At 38.3% G+C, this 22,699-nt stretch overlaps 2 protein-coding genes across 6 annotated transcripts in view; one reads left to right on the forward strand and one right to left on the reverse strand.

Moving 5' to 3' along the window:
• Positions 1-2,327: 2,327 nt before the first annotated feature.
• LOC129730696 (TNF receptor-associated factor 4) overlaps positions 2,328-22,699 on the reverse strand; it is a 79,758-nt gene continuing 59,386 nt past the window's right edge. For 2 of the 4 annotated variants that reach the window (XM_055690228.1, XM_055690227.1), the window contains exons 3-4: positions 5,441-5,545; positions 2,328-4,294 (exon numbers count right to left, since the gene is read on the reverse strand). In XM_055690228.1, the coding sequence (XP_055546203.1) occupies positions 3,203-4,294; positions 5,441-5,545 (1,197 nt within the window). In that variant the 3' untranslated portion in view covers positions 2,328-3,202. Of the gene's footprint in view, positions 4,295-5,440; positions 5,546-12,202; positions 12,918-22,699 lie in introns of those variants that run through there. The other 2 variants (XM_055690229.1, XM_055690226.1) reach the window with 2 other exon arrangements.
• LOC129730697 (uncharacterized) lies at positions 2,668-21,480 on the forward strand. Of its 2 annotated transcripts, none has more exons than XR_008728912.1 (6): positions 2,668-2,913; positions 20,063-20,131; positions 20,437-20,535; positions 21,034-21,144; positions 21,200-21,292; positions 21,361-21,480. XR_008728912.1 is itself a non-coding variant. In XM_055690230.1 (6 exons), the coding sequence occupies exons 1-6, from the start codon at positions 19,777-19,779 to the stop codon at positions 21,390-21,392; spliced, it is 588 nt and encodes a 195-aa protein (XP_055546205.1). In that variant the 5' UTR covers positions 19,730-19,776; the 3' UTR covers positions 21,393-21,480. The 2 variants fall into 2 exon arrangements, 1 of the variants encoding a protein (XP_055546205.1); XM_055690230.1 differs by lacking the exon at positions 2,668-2,913 and adding an exon at positions 19,730-19,960.

The raw sequence follows: 22,699 nt of genomic DNA on the forward strand, positions 1-22,699 counted from the left end.
TTTTTCAGATAGACAGTTCCGTTGCCCAAAGTTCTTCTGAATAAAGGGATCCTCTTAAAGAAAAAAAGTTTTTCTAACAAAAAACTTTTTTTCTTCTAAAAGGACCTCTTCTTTCAGAATAATTTTGCAACAAGATGAAACATGAGCCATTATTTTGGTCGTGTAGGTGCTATTATTATTTTTCAATAGTGAATATTAATAAACGCATTTTTTAACTGTCAAAACCAAAATCAAAGCATTGGAATTACTATGTGCCAACTCTGCTTTTGTTTCATGCCAGCTCTATTTCAATTCAGTGCCAGCACTTTTACAAGAAGATTGAATTTGTTGGAGAAAGTTTTGTTTCATGAAATTTTATCGCAAAACTGATTGTAAATTGAACATTTTGTGTTGATAAAGTATAATAATTTTAAAAAGGACACAGTAAGTCTCTATTTCGGCAAGAATTTATATCATATTAGCTTGTCCCTTACATTTTCGCCCCTGGGGCAACCTAAAACGAGGATTTGAATCGAATATTTCTACATCGGAATTGGTTATTGTCATGTAGAATTTATCATGGTCCGAATTTATGTTAGAACGATTCCTACACGTTCAAAAGAAGCAGGAGGCAAGAAATACCCGAAGTTTTGTTCATTAGGCAGTAATGCCACTAATGTTGCTATTAACAAGCGTACACGCTTATTAGCAAAACACAAAAATCGTTTTTACGAAAATTAGTTGCACGGCTGTTTCTCTGTGACTTTAGTATATGATGCACAATTGGGTAAGTCAACTCAATCCAATCGAAAATTTGAAGTAACAGAGGCATGAACGAACGAAATTTAGTGCTTAAACCTGCTCCACCTTAAAGGCTAGTTGAAATGAGTCGTAGTTGAAAAAAAAAATCAAAATGATTGACGAGTTTCGAAATTGCAAGGTAAAACTTTTTTTCGGTAACCAAAAAGCTCAGTTAAAGTTTAGACAAATGATTTAAAAAGTGCTTAGTCCCCCCAATCCCCGCCGATGCTTACAGCTGTTAAGAAACAGCAAAATATGCTTATCCGGCTAGTTAAGTTTGATTTCGCAGGTCTAGCTACTAAACCGCTGTCTATTTTGGTTGAAACCAACAACAAGGTTTTCCATAACAGAGAGTATCAAACCAATTGGCTTACAGATTTTCAAGTTGATATTTTTTCAGAGTTGGTTCAACAAATAAAACTGAAGATACTTTGGTTGCATGATTACAACTGGATTTCCAAATTGTTTGAATGTTTAATTTCCGGATTTGCACCATGAAAGGCTCCCAGCTGGTCTCGAGGTACGTTGCTGGTCTAACAAACCAGTCGTCGTAGGTTCGAATTCCAGTTCGGAAGAGAGACTTAGTATCGTAGTGCTGACCCCGCAATATAACGGTGGGCTGCGAAATCTGTGTCAAATAAAAACAGGTCAAATTCCGAAACGGAATGTACCTGGGACTTGCTTCTGCATCATAATAGCAACGTACTTCCAACGCACTGGCAACTACTTTTTTGGTCGCTTCGAAAAAATAGCTTGGGAAGAGAGAGTCTTTCTTTTACAGCAGCGGTTCTCAACCTTTTTTTTTGTCCGCGTACCCCTTGGCAATATTTTTCATATCGATTGTACCCCCTGGCTTGGAATGTTCTCGCAGAGTGGGAGAGAGTAGTGGTAGATCATGTTGTGGAAGTCTAGTTAGTGTTTCAAATTGAACTCTGGTCAAACAATGATTGCTACAGTCAAACAATGATTGCTGCTTGCTGAAAACAATGATTGTTTTAAGAGCAAGATTGAACAACAAAGTATTATAAAGAAAAATTTCTCTGTCCGCCATTACTGATTTTTCTTCCGCGTACCCCCTGAAAGCTTTCAAGTGCCCCCAGGGGTACGCGTATCCCAAGTTGAGAACCGCTGTTTTACAGGATATTTTCTTGAATTGTGTCGGGCGTCCTAAATGATGATGTCATTTGCTGTAGCACAACAGATACTCCTTCCGACATTGTCTGATAATTTGAACGAGAAATCGAAAAAGATACTTTAAGGTGAAAAAGAGACCATTTTAGAAGAAAAAAGAGACTTTAGAGACCTATCGTTGAAAAAAGAGACTTTTTAGAGACTAGCTTTGAAGTAGAGACCAAGTATCTAAAAAGAGACTTGCCACCAGCCCTGTATTATAAGAGGGACTGATTTTGTGCGAAGAATATCACACCAAGGGATTAAAGCGAATTTCTAACCACTAATCAATAATAAAAATCTGCAGAGAACCGTTTCTCAGAGTAATGTACCACGAATAGGCTTCATGTCAGCGAAACAAACATAAAGTAGTGATGTAATTTTTATCAGCATTTTGATTTTTGTATTTCAATTTGATTTAGGTTATCCGTAAATGCACTTGATGGTTAAATACAGTTTAAATACAAGTATGCCTTAATACTAAATTTGTGTTGAAGTATAACTCTAACAAATTGCCAGAGATGGCAACTATTTGCTGAAAGTGCATACAACTATGCCGGTAGGGCATTTTTGAGAATTACACTTTATCCGCTAACGAATGTTATTCTAATGACTCGAAACGTTATCTTATATCTACAATTTTTAGTCAAACCTGCGGAATTTATATTTACTCCACAGAAACATTAACAAAAATTGGATTTCAATGAAAATTGTTCAGTAGAAGATGCTCTCACTGCTGAGTGCTCAAGTTTGTTTACTTGATTATGATGTGAGCTTTGCATAAGCTTCGGTACTTGTACCTAGCACAAAGCCATCCAAACAAAACTTTGGCATAATTCTGTGTTCTGTTTCGATCTCCGTTTTGTGATAAATAAAAATGGGAAAGAAAACTATGAAACAAGGTTGTTAATGTTGAGCGTATAAAAGACGCCTACTCTAAGCACAAACTAGTGAATGAGAATGGTAAAGTAACAACACGTAATGTTAAATATTGAGATTTTCAAGCTGATTCGTTGGATTTTGCGTTCGCTTTCAACTGAATGTGTACAAAGTGTTTTTGGTGCAAGCCACAAATTGTGAGCATTATGTTGATTTGTTTTTATTCATATTTACAACTGTTTAGTTTTCCTAGAAACTCACGCTCACTATATTTACAAATACCTAGTTGATTAAAGATAAATGCAGTTCATTGTTCTCTCGTTGTTTCAATATATTTTGCTTACACTATAGATTATTTCATTCTGTTTTATCGTTATACTGCCACGATTTTGCTGGGATCTACTTTCACGCGTAGAAATACGGTGTCTTCCCGAACGAAGGGCCTGCGGTTGAGCAATTCATGTGACACAAACCGTGGAAAGCCGAATCCGAGAGCGTCTGGTTCGGTTGAAGGGCGTTGGAAATTTTCCCACGATGGATCGGGCACGAACGATTCGGCAACTCCACCCTGTCCTCCGAGTGTCCCCTGTTCAAACAAGGTAAACGTAACCGAATGTGAGAATGGCCACTTTAGAAGAGCGTCGTATTCACCTGGCAAAACTTTTATATACACGGATACGTGTGATCCTTCACCGGGACCGTTGCCATTTAGAAACATCGAGGCCTGAAGTTTATAGCCATACTGGCTGGTGTAGAATGGAGGTGAGACCAGCTCTAGACCATCCTTGCTTTTAGCTTCGATCATTTTTGCCGACCAATCAGTAATCTTCCATAAAAGTGTTCCGGTATAGTTTGTGCTCAGTTTGGCCATAGCATTTTTAAGCATATTAATTTGTTGACCTTGACGGCTAGATAGGGCAACCATCAGTGAGAGATGAGCTGAGGTGTTCGATTCCAGATGAGCTTCCAGTAGATGACGAGGGCCCTTGAACCGGCAGCCTGCTTCCTTGAAAGTGCACGGTACTGACAGAGCTTTACACTCGTCACGTAAATGTGTTTCTAGATCAGCCCTTGCAAATGGACCAGCGTCACAACGCTGAGGACAAGGAACCGGGCAACGAGGACACGTGGCTCCATGAGCGGACAAGGTATCAGCACTGAATTCACGACTACAGTGTGGACACCGACGCAGTCTTTTGGCACAATCTTTGGCACGATGGATGGACATGCGACCACGAACGACACGTGTTCCGCATTTCGACTCACAATATATTGGCTCGGAACTGCACGTACCCGCATGCTCTTCCAGTCCAATACCGGTGAACTCAACGTTGCAAAACTCGCAGATGGCACGACGCAAAATGCAGGTGAATGCCAGATGATCGGTCATCATAACCCGCGGGATCTGTGAGCCACACTTGTTGGGACAGGGGATGGCATCGTGCTTGCAGGTGTTCAGATGGGCCTGGTTGAGAGAAAGAAAAAAAAACAGGTTTAATTAGTGTGTTGCGTTTTTCATGATGGGCTCGAAATATATGGCAAAAGGCACAGAAAGGGTAAGAAAGAAAACACAAACGTAACTGTGGTGTACATTTTGCTACTAGCTGGGTGAATACTCACTCCAATAAGAGGCTTAACGGTTTGCTCGATCTACGATCCCATCAGCGGAGGTTGCTGCGGGAAGATTTCAGACAAATATAACCTAATTCTAGCTGCTTCTCTGTGATGAGTTTCCAGTTAAATCGCATTATACGCGATAGCAAACCGTTGAACCTGCTATAATTCTTAATTCTGTTAAGCTTTGGCGTAAGTTGAAATAGTAAATTGAAACTGTTACCGCGAAGCTGGCTTTGAGTGGGTATAACCAGTTTCGTGCGCAGTTGATCAAATGCCAGTGAGCTGTGGTTGAGAAGTGTTTAACTTCGAACAACCTGCACATAACGATTGCCATTGGTTGGAAGAAGTGAAATTTAAAATTGAATATTTTTATTCCAGTACTACTACGGCTAAGCAGGTCTATTTTACATACTATCGATGAAATAATTGTTCGTAGCTTCCAAACACTCTAATTCTGTCATTTCTTTACTCCTACAATACTAGATCGATCAAGTCTGCTAGTTAAAAATTGAAAGCTTTGCAGGTTTTTGCCATGTGCTAAAGATTTACCGATCTATTTTTTAGAATTGATTTTAAGTGCTCTTTGACATGATATAAACAGAAACGAAGTAGATTTTTGATTATTTGGGTAGACAATACGGAAACAATCGAAATTATAAATATTATATCAAGAGGCCTATCATAATGTTGTGTGAAAAAAAAACCGTTTTGCATCAAAATCTGGTTCATACAAAAAACTACATAAAAGTAAGAGTTTTTAATGGAATAATCTCATGATTTTGGTTGATAACAGAATCACACAATTTCATAAATGGCAGATTCTTAAGTTGTTTTTAACGGCGCGAATACAAAAACCTGCTAACGCAGTTCGGTGTCAACCATCGAGTCTCAGACACAGCGTTATTTATTATGTTTTTTATGTCAAGAGCCAACCATTAAGGTAACTCCAATCCAATGCAAAAATGCACATAAATATGTGTATACATATAATTACCTTCAATTTTCGTAATTCGTCTGACCATTTACAACCCTGCTTGTGATGGATGCAAAACACCAGCGAACCCATGATTGCCTTTTCTGATTCCGGATCCGGATAAATCTAAAAATAAAACAAAGTGTTAGATTTAAGGACTAGATCATTACAATAAAATCTGTAATCTATAATTTTATCGAGCGTTATTTTTCGTTCAACTATGGAATAATACATTGAAATTTTCTCTGCGTTTTTGGAAGAAAATGGTATCAATTTTTATTTATGTAAAATATTTATTGTTTAACATTAGACGTGGTTCAAAACAAGTCTACACAAATAGTAAACTCTAGACAAATAATTGTCATGAATATTTTGATTGATTGCTATTCGATGGAAAATAAATAGCCTATATCTAGTAGAACTTACATGCACTCAGGCTATACTGTTTATCCCAAAACAAATATCAGATTTGATAAGGCCTATGTGAACTGTTTTTCCACATGTAAACCTTCCTACGCATGCATTTAGCTTGCAGCCATGACATCAATAACCAGCGTGTATCCTATCCTACTCAGCAGCTGGTAGGTAAAGGTATGCTCGGTTAGCGCAGTTGAATGCAAAACGTGTGTGGGAAAACTAGCGGCTTAGTGCGTTGTCGTCAATTGCTGAGTCGTTTGCTTGAACAAGTTGACCTTGTTACAGTTAATAGACATAGGCTTCTCAGCTACTGCATTGAAAATCTTTTCTTATCAACAAACTGAACATAGAGCGGGGGCCTAGTGTGGTTGGTAACGTCTCCGCCAACTACCCTCGACGCCTGGGTTCGAATCCCACCGCCGACATAGGTGTCGATGGTTGTGAGGTGGCGTGATCCACTCACAACCAACCCAACTGGTCTAGATTCAATCCTAGCCGACACCGGGAGATTTTCTGAGACGAAAAATCTCTGGGATCACGCCTTCCATCGCATGAGGAAGTAAAGCCGTTGGCGCCGGTCCGTTAATAAACGGGTCGTGAGTTAGGGACCTGGGTGTGGAGTCGCCTCCCTGGGCGTCGGTAATTGGCCACAACAGTGGCGGAAATAGACCGACGGAAAATAAGCGAGAATAAAAAAAAAAACAAACTGAACATGTTACAATTTCTATATTCTCTAATATGAAATGTTATTTGTGCAATTGCTGTGTCGTGAGTTTAGAATAGCGTGCGTTTGTACTAACAAAAGTCACCGGAAATGAGGAAACCTGCTGCTTGTCCCAGGAAACCTGTTTGCTTATTCCATTTTTTATTTTATTCTCTCCCATTCTTTTCCGAGCTAGCCTGAAATCTTAATGCTCGCCACGTCTATGGTTTATTCTAGACGCGTTCAGTGATCTCATCGATTGTTGGACGTAGAGTTGCACAAGCCGCTCTAATCGCTAATCGTTAATTAATTACACGCCTCCTGTCGCTTGCTGAAGCTATTGGTGGAAGATTTCCCCATTAACCAAGTGTCTGATTCAGTCCATTGTGTTTGAATAAAATCGAATGGGCGGTACGTTAAAAGGCGACCTTCGATGTTTTGTTTCAATGAGGTTCCCTAGCACTTCTGAATTGGGTGATAAAACGGTTTGAATTTACGGCGGCAAATAGGAAGCGAACACAGAGAAGAGAAAACCGGTAAATTTGTTGGAAACGGATGCTCTATTGAAATTTTATATTTTCCTAGAGCTTAGCTTTTCTGTGTTCCTCCCATAATATTTACATAAACAGGAAGCTGTGCCGATGTTTTTTATTCGACGCTGCTATAGTGCTTTCATTCTTGCAATGTTTAATGGAGTGGAGAATCGAAATCAATAAAACAAGCATTATACCAGCACATATGTTTCTTTGATTATTGATGTTTGCTTCATGTTAAAAACAATTAGTACTTTAAAATCAGCTTCGCTTCTCTAGTGAAAAGGTATCTACAACTTTACTCATAAAGACGAATTTCTTAGTTCGATATAATAGTTGCTTTGTATGGAGACACCATTCTGACATTTTTAACAAGAACAGATTATATGAATCGAAACCGTCGCGCTATCTTTGCAGTCTGCCACCTAGACAGCTGTATTCTGTTGATATTTACACTTTGATACTGATACCTACTGATTGTAGATCTTTTGCGCAGTACGGATGCTCTGCTTTTTTATATTTTCCACAATATGAACTATGAATTGAGCTTTTAGTATATACAGCTATCGATTTTTCAGAGTGTGCTTTGAAACAAATAGCAAAGCAAGAAAAGAATCAAGAATACTGTTTGACTTTCTGGATCCTTAAACATTGCGAAGATTGAAGATAAAAAAACGTCATTCGTTTTTTATTTGATATTGTTCCAAAACCGATTTGTTGGCAATATCAGCCCATAGGTTAAACGTACAAAGTCCACGAGAATTCAACAGGCTAATATCTAGAGGTTTAAAGAACAAATTGCATACTTCCACGCCAAAAGAAACCTAAAACTTCTCAACACAACTCACGAAGTGTATCGTGAGTCGCAATGATGTGCCGAACGATTTTTTACTTTTTCTCGCCTCAAAACAATAGAGTGGAACCGGCAACATGCACATATACCATGGCAGGAACCGGTTTCTTCAATATAAGTCCAAGTTTAGTACCGTACCGGTATATAAGTATCATCCATAGTGGATCCACGGCACATAAATCATTCACGGGTGACTTACCGTCTTATTTTTCGTTGCTGCCACATTCGTATTTTCAAACCAGCACCGGAAGGGCAATCGTTCACGAGAAGTGAGGAGGTTGTTGTAGTTAAAAAAGTTAACTTTTACCGCCATCGAGAAGAGCAGTAAGTTGACTACAAAATTCATCACAGTACCAGCAGTGACCGTAAAAATCATGAGTGTGCATAGTTTCTCCTGAAAAAAAAAAATTTTGCCTGGCCTTCCTAAACACTGTCGTCTTTTCTTACTTTTAAACTTCCCCCTTTTTGGTTTCAAGATAACAATTTAAAGAAGAAAAAACAAACACCTTTGCGTATTCCCGCATGATAGCAAAACCACATTCATAAGAAAGGTCGTTCTGCTGGCTGCTCTGTTACTTTCCCAGTCCACTGAAAACAGACAACGGGAATACAGTGTTAGCCACAGCAAAGCTGCTGTGCGTTGCGTTTGTTTTTTTTTTTTTTTTTTGGTTCAAATTGCACAGAACGAGATGTGGAATAGTGGATTGTACGAAAAGCTAAAGAAGTAACACATCCTATTCCTAGGTTTAAAAAATGTGCATTCTTGTCCTGTCAGTATTCTCAGACTCCATATCTTTGTGCATTAGGTGAAACATGATGAGTCAGCTTCGCAAGCTCTCTTGAAACGGGTTAGTCAATTCACACGCAGGCGAATCTTCATTAGCTCGAATGCGGTTTGAATTTAAAGTGATCATTTCCATCTTATTTTATTGTGTCAGGCAAAAGACTGATAACAACAGGTACCTACTGACAGAGAGGAAGTAAGGGTGCATTACGAAATGTGCAATCTTCTTCACTATTCTAATCAACCAGTTCTTGTGTTGAGTATTCTGAGTAACGATTAACTCGGAAGATTTTTCTTGAGATTATTTTAAAACATATTCCGTAGTTATGTAACACTAATGACAAATCACATTGAATCGTACCGTGTCAAGTGAATATTTTGTGGAGAAAATAAAGCACGAAAACGAAATGTATCGGGGGCCTAGTGTGGTTGGTAACGTCTCCGCCAACCACGCTCGACGCCTGGGTTCGAATCCCACCGCCGACATAGGTGTCGATGGTTGTGAGGTGGCGTGATCCACTCACAACCAACCCAACTGGTCTAGATTCAATCCTAGCCGACACCGGGAGATTTTCTGAGGCGAAAAATCTCTGGGATCACGCCTTCCATCGCATGAGGAAGTAAAGCCGTTGGCGCCGGTCCGTTAATAAACGGGTCGTGAGTTAGGGACCTGGGTGTGGAGTCGCCTCCCTGGGCGTCGGTAATTGGCCACAACAGTGGCGGAAATAGACCGACGGAAAATAAGCGAGAATAAAAAAAAAAAAAAAAAAGGCATTAATACTCATCCAACATATACTGTCATTCCAAGCTGAAGTCCAAGCAATACTAGAATGTTCTGAAATATGCCTACGCAGGAAATACAGACACTCAAACATTTGCATGATGTCCGACAGTCAAGCAGCGTTGAAGGCTTTGAAGTCTGCGACATGCACATCAAAACTAGTTTGGGAGTGTGTTCAATCACTCCAAACACTGGGTTGTAATAATCAAGTAGACTTATACTGGGTTCCTGGTCACTGTGGAATAGATGGGAACGAAAGAGCCGATGAATTGGCAAGACTTGGATCGTCTCATCAGTTCATACGACCAGAACCCTTCTGTGGTCTATCCGCTTGTTCCCTTAGAATGGAACTAAAAGCATGGGAAACTCTGAAAGTGGAATCCAACTGGACAAACACCTTCATCGGTAGGCAGTCGAAACGGTTCATCACTCCGAACGTTTCTATGACTCGTAAAATGCTGGATCTTTCAAAAAAAGATCTAAGCACGTATACTGGTTTAATAACAGGGCATTGTCCGAGCCGTTATCATTTGAAGGTTATGAAAAAACTTCAAGATGATACATGTTGAGTATGTGGCATGGAAAAAGAAGACTCGGAACATCTGTTATGCCGATGTCCAGCAATTTTTATCAAAAGATATAAGTTCTTCGAGAGAGGTCTTCTGGAACCCTCTGAAATCTGGAGAACAAATCCCAGTACGGTTGTGCGCTTCATACGAAGTATAATACCGGACTGGACTAATGCTATTGGCCAGACTATAACGACCACTTCCAATAGTGATACGTTATCCTGACTAAGCAAAATTAAAAAGGAAGAATATGTCACAAAATATCAAAAAATTGGTCGCAGTGACGAAAATACCCAACACGGAAAAAAAAAAAAAATCCAACATATAAACGGAAATTAAATCGTGAACAGCAAAAAAGATTTCCTCTCTTAGAACACTCTTTAGCAAACGTTCATTAAAATTTAGTTGAGCCAATTACATGTCCGCTAACACTGATTCCTAAAACGTTGTCTTCTAATGATTAGTTTCCGTACCTACGTTTCATTATTTCCTGTAAATTATAACATCATAGTGGTACAAATCGTCAATTTTCATCTCACTTATGCTGTTAAAATTTACAGGTTATTCGCTTAGCAGATCGCGATCATGATTCGCCGGATGCTAACGTACACAGACGAATATATATGCAGAGATTACTCTGTCATCGTTCAAATCGTTCTTCATCGTCTCTGTCGTAGTTCCAGCAGTCGTCATCATCGACGCCAGTAAGACCTGTAAAGATTTGTGATCCGTGGTATAGCGGTACCAGGAGAAGGGCGAAACCACAGCTATTTTAACGTGTCTCGACAGGTCCACGACTGGCTTATACAGGTTTGCGCTTTGTGTATGCGCGATCTGACTCTGAATCATGAGTTTGGCTTCTTGGGTATCATGGGAAACTTTTCCTCCATTGTACCTTACTCGACCCCTTGTTGCGCAAGTATTGCGAAAATTCATACTAAAAGTAACGTTTAATGTACAATACAAAACCGATTGAACATATTTTGATAGCTTATTGTCAAACTAGGTTGCATTCAAAAAATTCCAAATTATCATACGATGAAAAAAAAATTAAATTTGTAATACAGTAGCAAGTGGAACGTTTACAGTTTATATTAGCCCATGAATGAATCTTGACTGTGCGTCCGTTCCCAGGCCGAGAGACCTCGACCGATCATTTCGAAAGTCAGGTTATCTAAAAATAAAGCATTAAAACTCCTATTTTCTACCGGCGCTGCTTTGCGTTGATCGTTTCCTCTTCTGGTTTTTACTACTATTGTTATTATGTTTACAACATTCTCTATCGGATACGCATCGAGTTTCGAGCTAGCAATGGATTCGTTTGTAGAATCACCAACCAACAAATGGTACCGACAGCTAAGTAAAGCCTAAACCGAGCTGTTGAATACAAAAACGACGGAAACCCATACCAGCATCACTGTTCAGAAATTACCTAAAGAATGCGAAAAATAAACAGAAGCAGTACCGTAACGCGGGGAGATGCATATGAAAGCAATAAATAGAATTGCGTAAACATTTACACTTACCTAGGAGTTGATTCAAAGAAAAATATTGGGTGATGATCGCTAATGCAAAGTGCACTTTCTCGTAAAGCAATTTGCTTTCTTTTGGAAATTTGGTTCACAAATTACCTATCGACATTCTATAGTTTTGCTTTAGTATTTGACTTTGTAATAAACATGTTCATTGTAAAAAGTAGTTGTACAGTTGTTGAGACAATCGATGAAAAAAAATTTGGATCTCGACCGAGAACGATTGATTTCTCGTAAGTAACAGCTTTATATATAGTCAAAATCACAATCATCAAATATAAAATTTATTCTCTTTTATAATAAGTAAATAAACCGCTAGATTAATAATCTAGCCCATAAAAGTGTTTTCAGTCTTGGATCAAGTTCAAAACCCATAATAGTTGATCACCGATTAATCAGCGGAAATGTTCCGCACTCCTGCGATAACGAGCACAATTCATTCGTTCGCCGCTGGAGTCACTATCTATAGTCTACCACGCATCTTAATCAACCATATTGTTTCAAGGAAAATTTCAAACCTTGAGAGCGTTAGTCCACAAACTGTTCGCACATTCGAATACAATCTAAACCTAAATTGTTTTGTTAGATATTTGTCGGCGAATTAAACTTACAATTTGACTAATTTCCGTTATTGGCACATTTGGTGGAGGCGACGGTGACGACGTGGTTGATGAGTTAGAAGAGGAGTTTGACGAACTTGTTGTCGCCAACGGTTTGTTACGAGGAGGTGCTGGGGGTGGTGTAATTGGCAACACGTTAACGTTGCACTCCTTCGAGTTCCGGTTCGGCGAAATCCGGGCCGGAAAGCTCAGCGTTTTGGTCCACTGCGATAGGCTTCGCACCATGGTGAGAGCCGATGGTGACGGTCTTGTTTCACGTATTTCGGTGCACAGCTCCACACTTAAACTATCATCAGATCCGTTTACTTGCACAAAAAATTGCACCGGAAACGCTTCCTTCAATATGCACAAAAATCGGTTCAATACTTGCTTATTCCTCACTGGTCAATTTATAGTGCTTCATTAGCTGCTCTTACGGTTGGCACTTTGTAGACCATAAATATCCGACACTTGATATTCGATTTCCGATCGCACGAATACGATACTTTCAATCTTCCAACCCACACTACAAAAAAGCAGATTCGATCTTCTCTTAAAAACTCGACTAGAACGATCACTTTGCACAGTTTGTTTAATCACTGCGACAACCGAAAACAATTCAAATCGTACTGAATGTTAAAAGACCTTTTCAATTTTCGATTTCTGCTTTCCCAATCGAAACGTCCTCACAGACGAACGAGTTGAAGGCAACTGATTCTGATTGCTGATCGTGCGGCAACGGCTAGCTGCAACATGCAACATAAAAGCTCGCATCACCGAGACTTCACCAACACAACGATACAAATTGTGCTGAAAGCGTCTCCCTTGCGCACAGCTTGAATGCTTCAGGTTGGTTCGCCTTCGCACCCCATCTAGCATAGCAAGCTGCTCTGTTTCGATGCCGGTACCAAAAAGCATATGGCATGAGCCCGGCAGAATGAAGGACGACCCGAGATACAGGATGTTTTCATTTTATTTATTCAATGCCACCGTACACCAACTGAGTATGACTAACCAGATGTTTTTTTTGAGGAAAAAGGGACTAATTGGGTAAAAAACATGACACTCGGGAAGATTGATTTCTAAGATTTTTCATAAATTAAAGTAAGACATGCTAACACTCTACAATCTGCAGTATAAAAAATATTCATTTTATGATGAAATTTTGTGTAGTAACTAGTAGAGTGTGATTTTTGGCAAAAAGGCCGTGAAATTTGTTATATCGACGTTTTATCTAACAATTACCATGGCTGTTATGGTCTTAACCCCTTCAGGACCATAAAGAATCTTTCATGCAGTACATTACCCGTTCGATGGTGGGGGGCGGTTGTGGGGCAAACATGTAAAATTGCGTTACGTGAGGATGGGTGGGTATCTAAATTTGCCAAATTCCGTGTTATGTAATATTCGAATGGCTTCTAAGGTATAACTAAAAACAACCCGCGTCAGTTTCGTCTTCAACATCAGCTTATTGGACAGGTTATTTATTTTTCAAACTTCCCTATGGCGTAATTGTGTGCTGCAAACATTATGTTTTAACATTCGAGATAAAAATTACGCAAAACATAAAAATAAGATAGGAAAATCAAATTATGTTAGGGCTCCGGGCCTATTTTTTGTGTCGAGTGAACGAATTAACCTCGGAAAACTAACTGTATAATATATTATATCATGCGAACTTTGCATTAAAACTATCAAAGTTTAGTAAAGCGGGCAATGTATGTAATTTTACAAGAGCGCGAAAAATGAACGAGAACAGAAGGTGTGGCTTAGACTTTGACTAAGTCAAGGCAAAAAAAAAATGAAATTAGTTCATAAACTAAATTTTTCACAATTTTAATGCTTTTAATGAACGAGAACAGAAGGTGTGGCTTAGACTTTGACTAAGTCAAGGCAAAAAAAAAAATGAAGTTAGTTCATAAACTAAATTTTTCACAATTTAAAGCTTTTAATGTCTGAAATCTTCAACGTTGATTCTACATACACTGTGCGAGTTAAATATTTTAAAAGTAAGTGACGTCCGAAAAAATCACTACCAGTATGGCAGTGGTTAGTTTCTGATGCATTAAACAAATACAAATTCTGTGCTCACACACGGGCAATCATGCTATTACTCGAATACAAATTGTGTTTTTTCTCTGAAATAATCGAATTTAACCTAAGTTTTTTCCCCAAATTTCTAAAATATTATGATAGTGTTATATTTTTTTATAAAATCATTAAAACCATTGTATCTACTTGCAAAATACGAATGAAACAACAAATGTACTGTATTAATTTGAAGTATATCATCCAAGCGATATTACCTTATTTTTCGAGAAAAATTACCCCGTATTTTATAATCTGTCACTTAAAGGTTTTTTATGGATTGAACCTGCACCGGCTCAAAGGCCAACCCACCCTTAAAATATTACCCGTTTAAAATGAAAAAGAAAAACACCTAAAATTATTGAGTTGTCAATATTATGATAGTCATAATTTTATTATTTTAAACATAATATTAACAAAACATCTTTTTTATTTAGATTGGCATTTCTGGCTTTATCACTTCCACTACATACAAACTATTTCGTTTAAGTATTTTCGATTGGTTTATTACTTATGAATGGGCTGACCAGATGGACCGTTTTGAACAGGACGGTGAAGTTTTTCCGACCATTTTTAACCGTCCATTTTGAACCGTTTTTCGGATACTCCTTGAAAAATTCTCGAATAAAGCTTAAATGAATACGCAGTGATAGTTGCAAATGGTTTTTCCAACATTACCGTTGAACGGACATTCTCTATCGCAGTGGTTCTTAACCGTTTTGGCTCCGCGGCCCCTTTTGATAAACACGAAGAGCTCCACGGTCCCTTTTGCAAAGCACAGACAGCTTCGCGGCCCCCAGAAGAATTTCAGGTACAAGCATCGCAAAACGAGACTACGTTTTGCAGTCTCATATCGTCGTGCAAGTCTAATTTGTTTCACGACCTGATCCTAATACGCAGAAAAGTTAAAAATCCGCCTTTACAGAGATACCCAGAAATAAATTTTAATTACTTGTCAAATCCACCAACAGCTTCGCGGTTCCCTTGCCGGCCGCGGACACTGCTCTATCGTAAACGATGTGTAGACTGATAAAAAGCCGCGATTGCAAGCTGCAAACATTGAAATTGTTATCTTTTTTCCAAAAAGCACACTCTGTCACACACTATTTTCGTGTACATAATAAAACCTTTCAAAAATCCCGTGTCCCGTTTTTTAAATCAACTGTTCCGTTCCAGTCAGTCTACTTATGAATGAATGGAATGTAAAATCAATATGAGTATTTCCAAAACACGTTCATTAAAAATATTTATGGTTATTAAATCATTCATTATTTTATGTAAAATATTCGTCAACTTCCCCTCAGTCGTGTGGACTTGACAACTCAAAAAATCGATCGATTCCATTTGAAAAACAATGGTCGTTAGAAAAAAATGGAATTCAAACAACAGGCTATACTAAGTGAAAATCAATATTATTCGGTGAGTGTTGTTGACTTGTTGTCTGATTTAAACGGCAACAATTGAAATTGTGTTAAGTTCAAACCGTGTTGGGTATTTTAATTTAAATTTACTTTGCTTTGTTTCTCTACGCGCTCTTTCAATTTAACTCTAAACTGAGTAGAATATCACTCTGTTTCGTTGAAAGTGAACGTACTCTTAACAGAGTATTCATCCATTTACTTACTTTTGAGTAACATGTCTACCTGTCAAAAACTGAATAATTTTACCCCGTTTCCATTAACCAGAAATCAGCAAAACTAAGTAAAATTATATTTCTCACCTGTTAGCTTGCAGCACGATTCCACAGCCGCTGCAATTTGTTGCATTCCTATGAGTTCCAACCAGTTTTCAAAACAAAATAATCGTAAAAGTTCACCGATTTACAAAACAAACAAAATGTAATTGATTAGGAAATTATTGATTTGATGAAAGATCAAATACTTACTGCTAGCAAACGAATAAAAAGCGACACCAATTGTTCTTCGGAAACAAATAATATCGCTTTTGAAAACTTTTGACATAAACATATACTCAGGGGTGAGTAAACATCATGGATAATAACTCAAGCTGAGTAAACATGGTAATTATGAAAATTTGGGTAAATGTTACTCAATTATCCAGTACCCGATAACTCACTTTTTGACATTTTGCATAAGAATACCAAACTGAGTAGATCCTAATCAAATTAGAGTTAAAATAAAGCAGCGTGTAGAAAACTCTCGGTGGTGACCGAGAAATGGATTCGGACCTCCAGAAATGGCAACATCATGCTGTGGCCGAACGTAAAAAACACCCAAGATTTGGACAAAATGCTCAGGGATAAAAGCATCACACGCAAACAAGTGTCTAACGGGAATTCACAGCTTATACTAGGTATGGGCGAACGGCTCACGAGCCGTTCATATGAACCGGTTCTTAGGAAAGAGCGAAAGAACGAACAGCTCACGAAACAGTGCCACGGTTCTTCAGTGTAGTGCGCACCAGAACTAATGGGTTCGCGCGAACCCGAAGTTTACCGAGAAAACACGAACTGTAAACGCTCGTGAATCATTGTGAACCATGAGCCGTTCATATGAGTCAGTCCGGAACGATGAGTGAGCGGTATTAGAGCCGCTCTTGCAAAAGAACCGTTTCGCCCACCCCTACCTTACACCCGGTTTATTTTTTCTGTTGATCTGCACATTCCTGGGAATTTGAATTCATAATTGATTTCCTGTAAGGTAAAAAAGAAAGTGTTTAGATAGAGAAAGCCTTTAAACACCCTAATTTTACCTATTGGAATTATAGCTTTGTTTCCCTTTTGCCGTTTATTTAGATGAAAAAAATATCCGCTGATAATAAAATAAACCACTTTTCTTTATTGTTTTTGAAAAACTCATTTTTCATCACTAATCCTGGAGCAAACTTTACTTTCGCCAAAGCCGAGTCGGAACTTAGCATGAACTTTAAAGTTGAAATGAAGTACGACATAGACTTCTCCTGAACTTTCGTGCTGATTAAAAGTACGGAAAAAATGCTGCGAGCTTTAATTTTCGGTGGCTTTGAGGTTCACGTGTGAACCTTATGTGAACTTCAAGGTTCCAATTTAGGATCCAATCGCGCTCAAACTGACGTCATTTATACTGATTTGTCTGCGGCATTTGACAAAATCAATCATGCTATTACGATTGCCAAACTCGAAAGACTCAGCATCAGCGGCTGTATATTACGTTGGTGCTATTCCTACCTTGTCGGTCGGAAACTGATAGTGACAATTGATGATTTTCAGGTGAATGCTTTTTTAGCCTCATCCGGTATCCCACAAGGTAGTCAACTGGGAGCGTTAATCTTCATCAACTCATTTTCCGCATCGCAAAGGACTTTACGAGCGTGTATTGCCTCAAGGCATTATTTTGTTTGTTCGTCCGTTCCACTCTCGAATACTGTTCCGTTGTTTGGCACCCATATTATCAAAACGGAATGGTAAGGATTGAATCGATTCAACGTCGCTTTTTACGCTTTGCTTTGCGTCGGCTACCTTGGTAAAACCAGTATCGCTTACCAAGTTATGAGAGCCGATGCCGACTAATTCACTTGGAGACTCTCCAAGCGCGAAGAAACATCGCAAGGGCTTTGTTTGCTGCCGATATGTTGCAGGGAAAAATCGATTGCCCTGGTATTCTGAGGAAAATCAATCTGAACGTACGACCTAGGGGACTGTGGAATAACGCTATGCTGAAGATACCTTTTCAACGCACTAACTACGCACAAAACAGCGCAATAGTCGGTATATAGCGAGCCTTCAATAGAGTAGCGCCGTCTTTGGTTTAATTTATCACGTGTTGCAATCCGCCGTCATTTTTCTGTGTTTTTTACTGCTAACGACAAATAAAAAAAATTGTTATTGTAATATTTTGGGGCCGTTCCTAAACCACGTGGTAGAGCGGGGGCCTAGTGTGGTTGGTAACGTCTCCGCCATCTACCCTCGACGCCTGGGTTCGAATCCCACCGCCGACAAAGGTGTCGATGGTTGTGAGGTGGCGTGATCCACTCACAACCAACCTAACTGGTCTAGATTCAATCCTAGCCGGCACCGGGAGATTTTCTGAGGCGAAAAATCTCTGGGATCACGCCTTCCATCGCATGTGGAAGTAAAGCCGTTGGCGCCGGTCCGTTAATAAACGGGCGTAAGTTAGGGTCCTGGGTGGAGTCGCCTCCCTGGGCGTCGGTGATTGGCACAACAACAGTGGCGGAACTAGACCGACGGAAAATAAGCGAGAATAAAAAAAAAATAATAATAAACCAAGTGGTCATATTTCGATCACTTTTTATGCTAACCGAACTTTAATTTCCGATGTTTTGTGAAGTTCACATGTGAACTTCATGTGTACCTTAAGATTCTAATGAAGAGTAGTAAACAGCTTCTACTGAACTTTCGTGCTGATTAAAAGTACGGATAAAATGCTAACCGAACTTTTTTTTCCGGGGGTTTTGAAATTCACGTGTGAACTTTATGTGAACTTTAAGGTTCCATAAAGGGGAACAAGCAGCTTCTCATGAACTTTCAAGTTGCTTTCTGGTGTTGATGGTACTTTATTTAGATGAAGTTCAGTTTGTGAGTAATGTGTTCTGTTGTTCAGCAAGAAAGTTCCACGGAACCAAATCTGAACCTTATGTGAACTTCTAAGTTCGTGTGTTAAGTGGAATTCGAACTTCTGGTTACTTGGGATAGTACCCCTGCTGACTTTCTTCCTAACAAAAATCAGTCCCTCTTATAATAAACTGGTCTGGGTAACGCATAATAGTTCTCTTCAGGAAATCGTAAATATGACGCAGTCTTGGCTGCAGGAACGAGATCTCGATAAGACTCTTTCCTCATGACATAATTATTCTGTCCCTCTTAGAATTAACCTGGCCAGAGAGGAACGTTAGGTGTAGTCTCACTCCAGGAAGTTGAAATTTGGCGATATTCCACTTACTTCTTTGCTAATAGATGAAACATTTCATATCTACGTGGAATACACTTGCGTTTCAGTTCACAGCACAAAATCAAGTGTCTTACACTTCGGTTTGTCATGTCATGCATATCAAAATCAATCATTTTACACTCAGATTTCAATGGCTACACACGTCAAATGCCAAAACACGTTAAAATACCGTGGATTCCAATCAGGCTTGCCAAATTCGCAGATTTGTCTGCAAATTGCAGATTTTTACAACCCGTGTGCAGACATTTCCAGACATTTGCAGACCTTTTGCAGATTTTCATAAAATTTTGCAGATTTTTGCAGTTTTTTTATGACACTGGGAACTGGGACTATCTCCTGCAGTCCGTACATTACTTGTAAACTTGAATATCCACAATCAAAAGATAGGCTGACTCTACGCCGACTGCCTACCGTTGTCAGAAACGCAAAAAGACGTCGATAAAGTCTCGCTCACACTTATGAGAGTTTCGCAAGGGCTGTCAACCAGCCGTGCTACCCGGCGTTGTCATCATTTTCAAGACTGTTCGCACCTACGCAAACTCTCATACGTGATAGGCAAAATGTGCGTGAATATTTTTTCCGTTTTTTCTCATGCAAAAACCAAACAAATATCAGCAACACCGTCGAAATGAAACAGAGCGTTTATCTATTTCCGCTTGGCGCATGGTAACACGACAAAGCTCGTTTTATTCGTTGATTTCGTTTAAGATTAGAAAAAACCACGGAAAATCTCAAAATAGTTTGAGGCATTATTTTCCAGTAATAACTACAACAGGTAAATAATATTTTTTGTGGGAAAATGTGCACATGTATTTTTTGTGAGAAAATGTGCACATGTATAATCTGTATATTAACGGAATGATTTTTTTGTTTCCAGATGTTCCTGAAGCACCCAAAGCACCGAACCAGATATCAGAGTCAAAAAACGCTCTTCCGGTGGCCACAGGTAAGTAATCTAAATAAAAAACAAAATATTTTAATTAGGATTTGAAGGGTACTTTGTCAGGGGATTTTGTTCTCCATATTTTTTTTTTATTGTAATGAAAACCTGCGAAAAAGCAATCGCTAACGATCTAGTGCGATTCCCAACCGATGTATAGTAGGGAATAGTCCACCTGGCAGGAAGTCGCACTTGAACGGCCGCGGTCGCTTTTTGGCAGGTTTCGAATTAGAACAAAGCAAAAAATATGATGAATAAATCCCTGACGAAGTAGCCCCACACCCTGAATAGGAAATTTGTTTTTATTTCAGATAAGTCAAAAACAGAAACCGACGCTGCCAAGGTTTTAAATGAAAACTATGAAATCCAACCTAACCCATTGGAATCTAGTTCATTACCGACTGTAACAGGTAAACTTTTCTTATACCTTGAATGCTTTTTTAGTTTGGATCTTTTTTTACTTTATTATTTGTTTATTCCAATGTAAAACCTGCGAAAGAGTAATCGCTAACAATCAAGTGCTAGGCCCAACCGATGTTGTGTAGTAGAGAATACCTTACTTGGCAGGAAGTCGCGCTTAAACGGCTGCGGTCGCTTTTTGGCAGGTTTTAAATCAGAACAAAGCAAAAAATATGAATAAATCCCTGACGAAGTAGTTCCACACCCTAAATAGGAAGTTTTTATTTAAGATAAATCTGAAACAGAAACCTACAATGCCAAGGTTTTGAATAAAAACTATGAATCCTATGATACCCAACCTAACCCACTGGGATTCAGTTCATTCCTGGTTGTAACAGGTAACTTTCCCTTTTACCTTAGATGTTGATTTATTATTTGTTAAAAAAAACTAATTCAGAAAATATATTTCAAAATGCTTCACTCTTTGTTAACTGTTTTTTTTATTTCAGATGTTTCTGGAACATACCGTGGGTTCGTGTCCGAACATGTATTGGACCAAAATGTTTTTAAAATGGGATCTAACTCTCTGCATGAAATAATGTCTTCATCAATTGGAATAGGTATTTAATCGAAAATCACTGCAACATCTGATTAATTTTTTTTAATATATTCTAGAAATAAGTGAAACGGAAAACGCTTATAGCAGTATTATATTCAACGAAAGAGGAGATACTGGCAAAATTGACATGCTTTCTCCGGCTGAAGCAGGTAATATATTTTCCAGAATTTGAAACGCGTGAAAATAAAGTAATTTTTTTTGTGACTTTTAATTATAGAAACATTTGTAAAACAAAATGGGTTCATTTAATCGGTATATTATCTTCGACAAAGATAGTTTGTATTTAAAAAAAAAGAAAAATACTCCGTAAACCAAATTCTGAAAAAAGTATTTCTAGTTTGGAATATTTTGGCTTTTTTATTTTTGCAAGTTAATACCATTAAAATAAAAATAACGTGCACTTAAAGGTCATTTATTTTCAGTTGTATCGGAAAAAGTAATCATTTCTAGTTGTGATAATTGTGAAACAGGTGCTCAGCCGATAAATACTAGTTTAGAGATGACCGGATATATGACAGGTACCATATTTTACTGTTATCAGAATACACCATTATTGGATAATATTTTTTCTAACAAATATGTCATTTCTATCTATTTACCGCCCATGTATATATGCAGAATGTGGCCCCCGTGGTTCTGTGGTTAGCAATGTCGGTCGGTTAGCTCTCCCACACGGTTGTGATATCGAGTTCGATTCCCGATCGAGTCGAGGATCTTCTCGAGCTGGAAATTTTCTCGACTCAGCACTGGGGCACGGTGTATCGTTGTACTTATCCTACACATGCAAAATGTGCCAAAAACTTATCCTACACATGCAAATGTGCCAAAAACAATATCGATCCTACACATGCAAATGTGCCAAAAACATTTCGAAAAAGTTTATGACATCTCTGATTCCAATAAAAATCAATATGGGTCGACATAAAAGAATGATTAGGTTCGTTTATTGACACTCATATGTAAAGAGCATCAGGGATTAACGTGCGATTTATTTTCAGTGTAGAGCAGTTAGGTTGAAGCGCAAGGGTTAACTCTCACACACAAGCACAGAAAAGCGTATCAGTTACTTCAATAGTGATACTGCCAATAATATGAAGTGCGGAGTACAGAAAACACACCCTTCCAAAATAAATCAAAATCTTGAACATAATTTTCTATTACGAATGTTAATTTTCGAGGGTCAAAACACTGAAATTTCAAGCGCTTTGAGCCACCCCTTAATCATGTGTGATTTAGCTGAAATTTTGCATAGGTTATTATTTTATGCAAATAAACAAAATGTATATGGTCGGTTCTTTAAATTCATTTTCAGTCTCCTCATCAGTCAGCAGTGGTTTTTCTTAATATTTTACGAAGTGAAAAAAACTAAACAAAAAATATTTTTTTACTCCTTCCTTCGTTGACAATTAAACTATGATTACTTTTTCAAGATTGTACAAAAAGATTTAAGCTCTATAACTATTAGGAACTACTATAAAACAGATCTTTTTTTTTTGGTTTTTACGTTACGTGAACGAAAAATAAAAGTTTGAATTTATTTTTTGTAGTTGAAAAAT

This window comes from Wyeomyia smithii, chromosome 3 (genome assembly GCF_029784165.1).
Source record: "Wyeomyia smithii strain HCP4-BCI-WySm-NY-G18 chromosome 3, ASM2978416v1, whole genome shotgun sequence".
Classification (NCBI taxonomy): Eukaryota; Metazoa; Arthropoda; class Insecta; order Diptera; family Culicidae; genus Wyeomyia; species Wyeomyia smithii.